The sequence below is a fragment of the Pyrus communis genome, chromosome 15, assembly GCF_041283825.1.
Source record: "Pyrus communis isolate YQ-2024b chromosome 15, ASM4128382v1, whole genome shotgun sequence".
NCBI lineage: Eukaryota > Viridiplantae > Streptophyta > Magnoliopsida > Rosales > Rosaceae > Pyrus > Pyrus communis.
The window spans coordinates 22,390,395-22,404,327 of NC_142579.1; the positions used below are offsets into that span (position 1 = coordinate 22,390,395).

A 13,933-nucleotide genomic window follows, 5' to 3' on the forward strand; every position below is an offset into this window, starting at 1 on the left:
ATCTTTAAATATTACGTATTATAATGTATCCAATTTTGGTGACGATCCAACGGTCGGATCATCGATTCACATTTTATCAAGTAACGTATCGTAACGAAATTAGGTTCCAACTATCAACCTACGTCATTCAAATGACAAAACTGAATTCAAGACATTTGACATAGCCTAAAAATAGCATTGGCGGCCCACTGGCCACGCGCCGCCGCGGGTGGCGGTCGGCCGCCCCGACTCGCCGGAAAATTCAACTATTTCCAAAAATTCTCAAACTTCACAGAAATGAAGATCTCAGTGAGTGGAGCAACTTTCATACCTGTCACGAAGTCCAAAAGTGGACGGAAGATGGTCAATTTTTCCCACGAAGCCGGCGGGTGCCTAAAACTTCCCGACATCGATTCGTCGTCTACGGTGGTCCAACGGGGTCAAGGTTGGTTGGGTTTTGCTTCTGGGATGATGGGCTACAAAGCCCAAGTGGTGGCATCGGCCATTGCTTTGCCGATTTGCCGGAAAATCGAGAAGGGTGGCCGGAGCATCATTGATTTTCGTCAACTTTCGTGGCCTCAAACCGCCTCATACCATGGTTAATCAAGGTGGTTCTTGGGTGGGTTTTGTAGAGGGGAATGAGAGCTTCAAGATGGTGGTGGTGGCATCGAAAAAATCCACCGGAGTTGGCCGGAATCGGCCTTGGAAAGTGGGAGTGGGAAAAACCCACGAGAAAGCTGGGATATTTTTTTTTTTTTTTCTTTTCTTCCCTTTTTCTGATTGGGCTTCATCTTAAATAACCAATTTCTGATTGGAGATTTAATTTAATCAACACTAAACCTTGAATAACCAATTTCGAACGTCCGTAACTATACCGTTATAATCCGGACTCGTAAACGGCTTTCGCCTATGCGTTCACATCCACGAGTATTACGAGAATATGTTAAAAGAATAAGTCATACGTCTCTCTAGACGATGGTCAACAGAAGTCAAAATCCTTGCCTCTAGGGCAATTTCGTAAATTCACGCTTTTTAAATAAAATAAAAACGTAAAATTTGGAACGGGTTGTCACAGTTTAGTATTAAAATTTTGAAAATAATATAATATAATCTAACACATTACTTACTCATGTCGGATATATCCGCAATAATTGGTTAAAAATATTTTAAAAATAAATCTGGTGAAGTTAAGGACCCGCTTCATTATTCTTGTTAGAAAGTAGTGCACTAATGTCGACAGTAGTACTTTTTATCTAACACTTTTTAAAGATGTTGTCGGAAATATTTTATCCGACAGTAGTAATATAAAACCGTCATCACTCTTCGACACATGAAGCCAATTTTATAGTAGTGGAGGGAAAAAGGCTGCAGAAATGGAAGTAGAAAGAGAAGCAACGGGAACAAGGAGAAGGAGAAAAGAGGGGAGGCAACAAAACAGGGAAGCCATAGAAAAAAAATCAGTAAGAAACACCGGGAAAATAGGGAGGACCGCCGAGACTGTGACCTCAAAAACGGACAACAAAAATTGTGGAGGGCAGGACACAGACAAAAGACAAGGAGAAGAAGAAAACAGAGGAGATAACAACCAAAGGAAGGAGTCGGCAGCGAAAATAAAGAAAAAAGGGGCTTCCGCGTGAGAGAAAAAGAGGAGAGGCTAATTGGTGAACACAAAAGAGTACAACAATCACAATCTCACGTAAACAAACATATCATTAGATTTTGCATGTAATTGGTAACTCAATCACATCCTCCTAAAAAAGTCTTCAAATTCAATAATGCATGGTCCGACTCTTCTCTCTTCTTCTGCTGTCAAGACTGTCAACCACTCACAAACATCTATCTCAATCCAACTCTCCAAATCAATGTCATAATACCATTTATGTTTCGGTAGTTGATCAATTTGAAATACAAGACTTTTTAAGTACATTTTGCCAACAAAATCAATACAAGACTATCTATCTGTTATAAATTATAGTGCTGCCGTACGTGAATGTGGTTGCAGTTTGGAGATATATACATAAGCAATGACTTAATTTCTTCAAATGGAGAGATATATAGGGATTTTCTACAGTACTCCGGATTATCTCATACTCTAGGTGTTTTAATTGTTAAATTTTTATTTAAAAATATAAAAAATTATAATTTAACGGTTAAAACTTCATAATATCTTCCATATGCTTAGAATGCCCCTAGAATTTTTGAATTACATAAACCATGGTCCATGCATGCCAAAAATAGAAAGAAGAAGGACAAAAGGAAATGTATTATTAAGTTCCTAAATAATGAAAGGTACCTGGAACAACTGGAAGGATTGCAAGTTTGTGGAGACAAATGATTGGTGTTGATATGGATATATATGTTTTGCTTCTGGTTCACAAGTATGAGAGGAAAACAGATCTATAAAATATCAATATGGTAGTAATAGCCTTCATGCCATGCCAGGCTGTCACTAGGACAATAATGAACCTCTTTTGCATAATTCAACCATTATATTTCGGAATACCGAATTCACCTGTACCAGTGATTGTTATCAGAAAATTTTGTAGTGTGACCGCCTCATTATTACATGATGTTGTTAGTTTAAGTATTATACTGCTCTCATATCATAAAGGAAGTTGAGATTTCATCATAAAATCAACTGACAATCTTTGAAGAGTAACCCAATTAGTTATAAGCACATGTAAGATCTCTCTTTTATGTCATGGAATTCATCTCCACAAACTCTTCATCGACCCTTTAGCGTACAATATCGTTTGCTATAAAAATATTTTTTTTATTAATTTTAACATAATAACAATAGCAAATAGAAAGACGTCAAGAAATGAAAGTTACAAAATTAGTGGTACCCCACATGTGACAACTTGTATGGCTTTCATCTTGGTACGTATCTTACGCGGACGCAATTAAGATATTTTTATAAGTATTTCAGCACCTACTCTCTTCAATGTATTGCTAACAATCTCACAATGTCCATACATATAAAGAACATTACTCCATCTAGGAAATGGAAAGGCTTCGAGTCTAGAACACGTCACATGTATCATTGAATTTTTAGCACAAAACGTTACAATACCAATCAACCATTGCACTTGTCAAGTACTGTTTTTCCATGTTGGTGATAGTTGTGCTGGTGAAAGTAGAGCCCCTCTCTCTCGCTCTTCCTTCAAGCACGGTAGTTGGTATTTATCAAACGAAGAAACATGGTAGTTGGCAGTACTGCTTTACACTTAAATTTGACTATAATTAATGAAATCAAGCGGTAGATTAAGTAGTTAATGAAGATCCCACCAAGAGATGAGATTGACTAATGCAGGTCTACAGGTGGATATGCAATCTGCACACAGGATTGCCCCTCACCTTTAATTTAGCAGGGCACAGTCCTGACCGGAAGAGGATTCTCTACCTTCTCAATTTTTTTACCCTTTCATACTCTCTTATTTGAACTGTCACGGTTAAGCTACGTCAACATCTTGTATTAATTTTTTTATGAAGATAATAAAATAAAAAGTAATATGTGAGAAGAGAAAATGAAAAAAAGATGGAAATAAGAGGATAGAGAATCCTCTTCTGTCCTAAATGAACAGCAGCAGCAGCAGCATCAGCATCAGCATCTAGAGTGTTGGAGAAAGCAAGCAGCTTTTGCAGCAATAAGCTGAGTAACAAGGAAACGACTTAATGACAGAGACTAGTCTCCAGATGAATAAATTAAAGGAAAACTAATAAAAATAACTTGAAAATTTTGAGTTTTAATGATAAAGATAAAATAAAGGGTAAAGTAAATAGTACCATGATTGATTTTTTAGTATAAAAATATAATTTTTCATTAAAATGAACAGTACAGTAAGTTTTTCGTTAAAATTCGTATAAATTAATCGCATCTCACATTTATTCGATTCCTAATTTTAGCTGTCCGATTCCACTATGGGGTGCACGCGATCTTAAGGTCCACACCACAATGACATGACATAGATTCTTAGGCAAAACAATTCGTGAGACTTGTCACTCGTTACATTACATTACATATTGTTACAAGTTCACTCGTATCATAATTTGCTTGAATAATAGTAGTTAATATTATATTTTAGGTACTTAATACGTCCATCTGGTTGTCCACGCAAGTTAATAATACCGAAAGTGTAATACTATTATGTTGTTCGAGCTTTTGAGGCCACGTTGGCAAGGAATCGAAATCCTTGTGAGTCGATAATGCCAAGCGACTAATTCCGTGATTGTTGCTGGTGGGTTATGTCTTGTTCGACCTTCGACGCGAATCTCTTCAGCTACGCACCACGAACCTCGAGTGAAATGGCCCTTGTACACCCAAATCACGGCTTACAATGTGCGATAGGATCATGATTGTTTCATCTTTGACATTCTAATCGTCGTCAATAAAGCAATTGATAATAACATGAATCATAGTTATTACCTTGACATCAAAGAAGAGTTTGACTCAATGTATTATTTATGTTCTATTTGATTTTGATTTGACATTAGAAGTATATTGAATTTTCTGCAATAACTGAGTACTTTTGTCTGTAAATGCTGCATATTTGATTCGATCCATAAATCTATTTTCTTCCTTATGAGTTTTAGTCTCAATAAGAATGCTAGTTCTTACTGTTCATATGTATTGATATGAATATACGGTATATACCACACCAATTCGTTATGTATAGATGATGAGATTCCATTGATACAGAGCCAATTCCAATAGACTTATTGGGGTCCTATTAGCGTGCATCCAATAGAAATTGAACCTACGAATTCACCAATTGTGAGTTGGGCGCTTTAACTATTCAGTCATGGATGCTTAGCGGGAATCCTTGTAAATGATGAATAACCAAACTCGAATTGAAATGAAATCTTTAGGATAAATCTATGCAATTTAGGAGGACATCAATTCAAATCCTGGATTTTCGAATTGAGGCCTTAAAAAATGATTAAATGAAGTCCACGAGGCTGCAGATACTATAGATCTTGGCGTTTCACACTAAGCAAGCAAGTTACCCTTCCCTATGGTCGAGCAAGTAAACTACCTTGTAGAATAATGAAAGTGAAGTCTGGAGTCAAACCATATTTGTTGTTGCCTGTATAGCAAACCGCGCACATATGTATAGATAATTAGAGATCTCCGAACGATATCTACTCTTATCATAACACGTGAATCGATAAAAATAGTAACGGAGTAGCACACCCAATGTTATAAGTTGTGTTTTGTTTAATTATTAACAATATGTTTAACATTAACACGGGAACTATCAGTCACATTAATTAATGAGAGCAATAAACAAACCCGTGAAATTTCTTGTCTTTAAGTTGTTCTACTACGTGTGTGTGGTGGGAAAAGTAGCCAGGTAGATGGCGGTAGTCACCACTCACCCACCAAAAACAAAACAAGCAAAATAGACTGTACGACATAAATATTAATTAATTATGAAAAATGTTAATGGCATTTCAAAATCTCATTCTACACTTCTCGAATGTATTTTTCTTTCTAAATATAGAAAGTTTAAAGTGCAGAATGAGATTTTTGGAATGAAAATAATAATTTCCTTAATTATATTCACTTTTTTTTTTCTTTTCAAAAGATCGATTTATTAGATTAGAAAGTCAATAGAATTCGAATCTACATTGTAATGCAATGAGAACATTCTTTGTTACTACGGTAATAGATGACCATTTGCAATTAATTATATTCCCCGGAGAGTATAGAGAGTGTTGAGAGTGGATACACAACTGACAAACCCGTGAACCAAAAACACGTCAAAATTTCAACAATTTTGACATTATATGCGGTGCAGCTCTCAAGTCTCAACCATCTCTCATGAAATTTCTAAGTTTATCGGATTGAAGAATTGGATTCTAGTTGGGAAAAATAGTAAATGATTGAACAAAGTGGGACCCCCCCAGCATGGGTTGTGTCATATTATATGTTTATATTGTAGTGCTATAACTGTTCGTTTCATGGGCGTGTTGATCCACCATCCGAGCCAGTGGTGGAACCAAAAATCTACGTCAAGAGGGACCTTTAAGATAATGAAAGAAATGTAAATGTGAAATTTCAGGATGAGTGCTGGACAACCCTCGCATCTATTTGGCTCCGCAATCCGAGCTTTTTGTTTTTTAGACCAAGTCAATCAAAGATCATTCTTACAAAAAAATCTACTAATTATCACGATTGGTCGTTAGATTGTTATTGAGAATGTTTCTTTAGACTAATGTTGGTTGGTTATGTATACATGGATGACTTTTTTTTATTGAAGTGATTTCTTGTAAAATGATGTTTCAGTGATGGTCTTACCAAATTAGTAGTTGTTCTTATGATGAATAGGGTTTGCCAAGTGGGTTTACGCCCAAACTCAATTACTTTGTATAATTAATCACACTTTAATATCTTATTTAATTGCAATTTAACGTGACTGGGCGATACATAACAGTATCTGAAGTGTGAAAACAAAAGAAACTCAGCCCCAAGGAAAAATGGAGAATATAGGCTAGTGTACAAAGGCAATGAGGATAGGCTTAGAAAAAGTTAAAAAAAAGCCTGCAAAAATGCATGTGATGAAAGCCAATTCACCCAGCTTTCCACTCACTCACGCACATTTTTGTCCCAACTCAAAGCATTCAACCTACCGGACAACCACCCACCGCCCCCTTTTTTCTACGCTCCTGTCCCATGAGCCATGATTATTATTTTCACTCTTTCACCATTACAGCTGTCCAAATCCTACCCCCTCTCTCTCTCTCTCTCTCCATTTCTGTATTAAAAGCGGGCGTCACTAAAGCTGCTTCTTCTTCTTCTTCTTCCATTTTATGGTCTCTCACTCCCTTCTAAACACAGGGAGTGAAGAATATACAGTGACTGAGATTTCAGCTGCTAAGCTGAACAGAATGGCCATTATGTCTACCTCTTTTGTGCTTCTTCTTCTTCTGGCTCTCTGCCGATTCTCCACTGCAGCGGCGGCGGCGGACAATACCGATTTCTCCCACCCCAAAACCACGCCTTCTACTTACATCGTCCACATGGCCAAATCCCAAATGCCCGCGAGTTTCGAGCATCACACCCACTGGTACGATTCGTCGCTCAAATCCGTCTCCGACTCGGCCGAAATGCTCTACACTTACACCTCTGCCATCCACGGCTTCTCCACCAGGCTGACGCCGGAGCAGGCAGCGTCGCTCAGTTCACAACCCGGAGTACTCTCCGTGCTTCCTGAACTCAAGTACGAGCTCCACACGACTCGGACCCCCGAGTTCCTCGGACTCGGCCAGACCACCGAGACAATGCCCCAGTCAGACTCGGCCGGTGACGTCATCATCGGAGTACTGGACACCGGCGTCTGGCCCGAGAGCAAGAGCTTCGATGAAACCGGATTCGGACCCGTGCCCTCCTCCTGGAATGGCACGTGCGAATCTGGAACCAACTTCAACTCCTCCAATTGTAACCGCAAACTAATCGGCGCCAGGTACTTCGCCAAAGGCTACGAGGCCACGCTGGGCCCCATCGAGGAGTCCAAAGAATCCAAATCGCCGCGCGACGACGACGGCCACGGCACTCACACCGCGACAACCGCCGCTGGTTCCTTTGTCTCCGGCGCGAGTCTATTAGGGTACGCGCCAGGAACCGCCCGTGGGATGGCCCCGCACGCCAGAATCGCCGCCTATAAGGTGTGCTGGGTCGGCGGCTGTTTCAGCTCCGACATTCTTGCCGCCATGGACAAAGCAATCGACGACAACGTCAATGTCCTCTCGATGTCGCTCGGTGGCGGGAATTCGGACTATTTCCGTGACAGCGTGGCGATGGGAGCTTTCTCAGCGATGGAGAAGGGAATCTTAATCTCGTGCTCTGCTGGAAACGCGGGCCCCAGTGCTTATAGCTTGTCGAACTCGGCTCCATGGATCACAACCGTGGGAGCAGGTACACTGGATCGAGATTTCCCCGCTTTCGTCAGCCTCGGTAACGGCAAAAACTTCTCCGGTGTTTCGCTTTACCGCGGCAACTCCAACTCAATGCCAAGCGCCTTGACGCCGTTTATTTATGCCGGTAACGCGAGCAACGCTACTTCCGGGAATCTATGCATGATGGGGACTTTGAGTCCCGAACAAGTGAAGGGAAAGATAGTGATGTGCGACCGCGGAGTCAACGCTAGAGTCCAAAAAGGGGCCGTGGTCAAAGCTGCGGGAGGATTGGGCATGATTTTGGCTAACACCGCCGCGAACGGCGAAGAACTGGTGGCCGACGCTCATTTGTTACCGGCCACGTCTGTGGGTCAGAGAAACAGCGACGTCATCAAGAGCTATTTATTCTCGGATCCGAACCCGACCGCCACGATTTTATTCGAGGGGACAAAAGTCGGAGTCCAGCCATCTCCAGTAGTCGCGGCATTTAGTTCTCGGGGCCCAAATTCGATCACAGCGGACATACTGAAACCCGATATAGTTGCTCCAGGTGTCAACATCCTAGCGGGGTGGTCAGGTGCGGCGGGACCCACGGGTCTTGCGATCGATGCGAGACGCGTGGCGTTCAATATTATCTCCGGGACGTCGATGTCTTGCCCGCACGTGAGTGGGCTGGCGGCGCTGCTGAAGGGGGCGCATCCGGAGTGGAGCCCGGCGGCGATTCGATCGGCGCTCATGACCACGGCGTATACGGCGTACAAGAACGGGCAGAAGTTGCAGGATGTGGCTACCGGGAAGCCATCCACGCCGTTCGATCACGGTGCAGGACACGTGGATCCTATATCGGCCCTCAACCCGGGACTTGTCTATGATCTAACGGTGGACGATTATCTGAACTTTCTGTGTGCGTTGAATTACTCGGCGTCTGAGATCAGCAGCCTGGCGAAAAGATCGTACACTTGCGACGAGAAAAGGAGGTACAGCGTGAGGAACCTTAACTACCCGTCGTTCGCGGTGAACTTCGAGGACAGAACGACGTCGACGAATGTAGCGAAGTACACGAGGACGGTGACTAATGTGGGGCCGGCGGGAACGTACAAGGCAACAGTGACGTCGGACAACCCGTCGGTGAAGATAACGGTGGAGCCCGACACGCTGAGTTTTGGTCAGGTGAACGAGAAGAAAGCCTATACGGTGACGTTTAGTGCTTCCGGTTCGGCGCCGTTGAATGCGAACAGTTTCGGGAGGCTGGAGTGGTCGGACGGGAAGCATGTTGTGGGAAGCCCAATAGCAATGAGCTGGAATTAGGGGGGAAAAGGTTCACTCACTCAAAGAGTGGTGTGGATGTGATTAATTGCCAAAATTAATCTTCTAAGAATGAATGATTAAGGTGGTAATTAATGTTAATTTTCAGCTTAGGATTAAAGGAGCTGAGAATTGAGACGGTGTGCGTGTGCGTGTGCGTGTGTTTACAGACTTGTATGAGAGTATGCAAGTTAATGCATGGGATGGTTGGGTGGTGGGATTTGTATTTGATAGAATATTTCATGTATTTGCATAAGCCCGTCAATGTCATCAATCATCATATGTTGGAATAATTATTGGATAAGTGAGATTTCATTGACCAAGTGACAGCAGCAGCCATTGTTTTGGAATCTTTGGATCCTATTTTCTTTGAAGTTTGCAGCTAAAATGGTTAAGCGAACTGTTACTTAGTATTACGGTTTAATAATATTTCTTTTCACTTGTAAGTGAAAGGCGTCTTAACTTCAATTCTCGTCAAAGGCGAATTCACTTGTCTGGCTTCCTGTTTTTCATAACTTGAGCTATAAGATTTTGAGGGAAAGTAGTATTTTAAGTTTTGCCTCATCCTTTTACCTCAAAGTTGTGTAACTTGTGTAAGTAGAAATATGTAGCATCACTAAATGGACCTTATAAAAGATGTCTTGAGTCCCAATTTGTCTCATGCTTTTCAGAGATTACATTTGCCTTGTTGAAATGAATACCTTGTCATTCCAAGATGCTCAAATTGAATGTACAACCCAAACATTAGATTGTAGAAAACGAACAAAAAAGTGTCAAATTAAGAGCTCCTATGGCCTGCGTAGATCCACAAAATGAAAGCCCATTCCTCTTTCCCTTCCGCAGACACTTGAAAAATGTTAGCCATGGGGGCCACGCCCAACATGCTATTTTTAGGAAGTGCAATTTACATAGCACAGATACATCGTTACGTGACATTCTATGCAAATAAAATAAAGACATTTAATGAAAATTTACACATGTAATAACTTTATTGATACGAAATGCTACTGTGGCAATACATTCGTACCTTATAAGTCATTCACATTTTCAAGTGTTACCAGGACATACTAGTATTGACCTATCTTTCTTTGTGCACTTATTTCTATTTTCCTTCTTCATTCTTCACCGCATTCTGTAATTATGTACCATAATCGAAACAGTTATGCCATCCGTTATGAATCATTTGTGTAAAATATAACAACTCAAAATCGTTGAGCCGTTTAATTAATATTGTGATAAATCAGCACTTCCCCATAAAAACTTCCATGTTTTCAACTTGGCTCCTTGAAGGCCCCTAGCCCTGATGGTTTTCCGGGGCTGTTTTACCACAAATTTTGGGATACTGTTAATGAAGTGATAGTAGGGACAACCAAGGAATTTATGGATGGTTTGTTATATCTACACCAACTCAACAAAACCCATATTGCCCTCATTCCGAAAGTCCCTAACCCAGAAAATACAAGCCAATTCAGACATATTAGCCTTTGCAACAACTCTTACAAGATTTTATCGAAAGTTCTTTCCAACCGCCTCAAAACCATACTACCAAATATTATATCCTACCACCAAAGTGCTTTTGTGCCTAACCATCAAATCCATGACAATCTTTTTGTAGCCCATGAAGCTTACCACTACTTGAAACTCAAGAAAAAAGGAAAGAGGTGTGAGTTGGCTTTGAAATTAGACATGAACAAAGCTTATGATAGGGTGGAGTGGGACTTTTTGGAAGAGACTATGTTGAGAATGAGGTTTGAAATTTCTTGGGTGGCGTTGGTGATGAGTTGTGTTGGAACTACTTCTTTGTCGATGTTGGTCACTGGGAAGTCGGGGAAGTTTTTCAACCCATCAAGGGGATTGAGGCAAGGGGATCCCTTATCTCCCTACCTCTTCATCTTGGTGAGTGACGTGCTTTCACAAAACATATGTTATGCTACTAATGCGAATTTTGTGCAGGGGATGACTATTAGCAGAGGTGGCCCCATGCTATTACATATCTTTTTGACCGACGACTCACTTTTCTTCCTTCATGCCACTCTGGAGAATTGTCACAATATTATAAAGATTTTTTATGTTTATTGCGTTGCTTCGGGGCAACAAATCAATTATGATAACTCTTATGTCTACTTTAGTGACAATACTCCGATGGATACCAAGATAGAAATGTGTGCAATTATAAGAATTCCAGCTACGGATGACCCGGGGGTGTACTTGGGATTGCCGTCTATTTGGGGAAGGTCTAAAAAAGCAGTGTTGGGTTACATCAGAGAAAGGATTTCGAAGAGGATTAAGGGTTGGAAGGCCTCTCACTTGTCAATGGAGGGGAGATAAGTTTTTATCAAAGTCGTGGCTCTCGCGGTCCCGGCTTATCCGATGGCTTGCTTTAAATTTCCCACCACTTTATGCAAAGCTATTAATGGAGATATGAGCAGTTTTTGGTGGGGAGATTGTGAGGACAAGTAGAAGATTCATTGGAGCAGCTGGGGAAGTTTATGCAACCCCAAGTCTGAATTAGGAATATGATTTAGAGATATTGAAAGTTTCAATGATGCTCTTCTTGGGAACCAGTGTTCGAGAATCATTTGCAACCCCGACGCTCTATGGGTCAGAATTCTTAAGGCACGTTACTTTCCAAATTGTGACTTCATTCAAGCAACTTGAGGTTCACTGCCTTCATGGGCTTGGGTTAGCCTTTTGGAGGGTAGAAAAATGCTGGAAAATGGTGCTTTTTGGCAGATTGGTGATGGTGAAACTGTGAAGGTATGGAATGACAACTGGATCCCTAATATGGAAAGACGGAAGCCCACTCCTAAAGTAATTCTATCGGGATGTGCTTCTTCTCTTGTGTGTGACTTGATTGGGAGAGAAGACTCAATGTGGAATTTGAGTATATATGAGCATCTGTTGAAGGAAAAAGATATGAGTCTAATTCGTGCTATCTCGTTTTACCTGTTGGATAGCCTGAATCATCTTATCTAGCCTTGGATGAAGGATGATGCGTACACACTAAAAAGTGGTTACTTTTGGACTTTCAAATTTAAATATCAAAATAATGTTGTCCACCAACACTCTTCTCATCAAGTCGACAAGAAAATATGGAAGTTTGTTTGGAGTGTGAAGTTACTTCCCAAGATTTGGAACTTTTTGTGGCGAGCTATGTTTTCTTTTCTCCCAACCAAGTTGGTCCTATCTCGAAGACATCTTGCAAACAACTCATGCTGCCCTAGTTGCCTGGTAGATGATGAGCCGATTCAACACGTTGCTGCTTTGTCCATGGACTCGGCCGATGTGGTTTGGCTCTCATTTAAGCTACTTACCGAGCCCACATTGTATAACCAGGTTTGATAAATGGTTTTTAGGGATGAACGAATCGTCTCTGGCACCTGACTATAATCAGCTCATTATTGTTCTTGGGATTACTTGCTAGGAAATTTGGAAAGAAAGGTGTAAGGTGTCTTTCAATGATTATATTCCCAATCCTGTCCAAGTGAACCACAAATGCCGTTTGTCCACTGCTGAAATTATGAGTCACCGATCTAGAATAAGTCACGCACGAGGGAATAGTGGGAATGGAGTGCAGGTTATTGCATGGTGCCTTCCTACGTATCCCATGATCAAAGTTAATGTAAATGGCGCCTGGAAGGGCAATCTATTAGCAGTTGGCATTGGAATTGTTATGAGAGACTCAGTGGGCAGTCTAACTGGGGGGAGTTGCATCCATTTGATTCGGTCGTCACCTGAGGAAATGGAAGCTGAAACTATACTTGAAGGTTTGAAACTTGTGGCTTTTAGTGATCATTGTAATGTGGTTTTGGAAAATGATTGCAAAACTGTTATGGACATAATTCAGAAAAGAAACTTGAAAGGTCTGTGGAAAATCATTCCAATTGTGGAAGAAATAAGGAGACATGCTTGCTTGTTCTCTTCTCTTCATTGGAAATGGATTCCTTGGTTAGCAAACAAATCAGCTCAAGCAGCTGCATCGTTGGCGATACAGAGGGTGTGCTCTTCGAAATGGGACTATGTGCCCGCTCCCTCTTTTGTCGGTGTTCTGTCTAGGGATGGCCTCCCTTGTCATCCTTCTGTATAATCTCCATGTGGGGTGGGAATAGCCCCTCCATTTTGGGTGTAGGTAGATTTTTTGGTAGCCTTTTTGGCTAGATAGCTAGTTCTTATTTACTGGAACATGTCTATTCTTGCTCTATGTAAGAGTTATGTTTATCTTCTCATTTTTTAAGGAGTCTATCTGTATTCTCTTCTCCATGTTGCTTTTTAATGGAATTCCAATTGACCAAAAAACATCATATCATATATCCATAGACTATAAGAACTGGAATGAGGATCCTCTTCGGATCGGAGATTCTCAAATCTTGTATATTCATCGTATATCGTGCGGTCGATTTTTGTCAGATACTGTTTATGTTTAATTTTAAATAAAAATATTTTAAATAATTTTTAACCGTACTAAATACGATAAATAGATACAATTTAAAAATTTTCAAAATCCACACAAAGACAATTAAGAGAGAATTCTCATTCATATGAATTGGATCGTAATTCGTGTCTCATCCCAGATCCGACTCTGTTGTGCTTTTTTTAGCTTATCCGATTTTATTGTCGTCGATATATGTAGCATGCCGCGCAAGAAAATAGTAGCTGACCGGCTACGTTGCGCGACACGTGTCCTCGTCCAAACACGTGGCAGAGTCAGATAGCTCTACCAAAACATCATAAAAGCCATGCAAACCACGAG

At 40.9% G+C, this 13,933-nt stretch overlaps 1 protein-coding gene across 1 annotated transcript; it reads left to right on the plus strand.

Annotated features, from left to right (window-relative positions):
- The first annotated feature begins 6,383 nt into the window (after window positions 1-6,383).
- ARA12 (Subtilase family protein) lies at window positions 6,384-9,506 on the plus strand. The gene has a single exon (XM_068472742.2). It carries the CDS (start codon window positions 6,793-6,795, stop codon window positions 9,184-9,186), a length of 2,394 nt encoding a protein of 797 aa, XP_068328843.2. The 5' UTR covers window positions 6,384-6,792; the 3' UTR covers window positions 9,187-9,506.
- The last annotated feature ends 4,427 nt before the right edge of the window (window positions 9,507-13,933 follow it).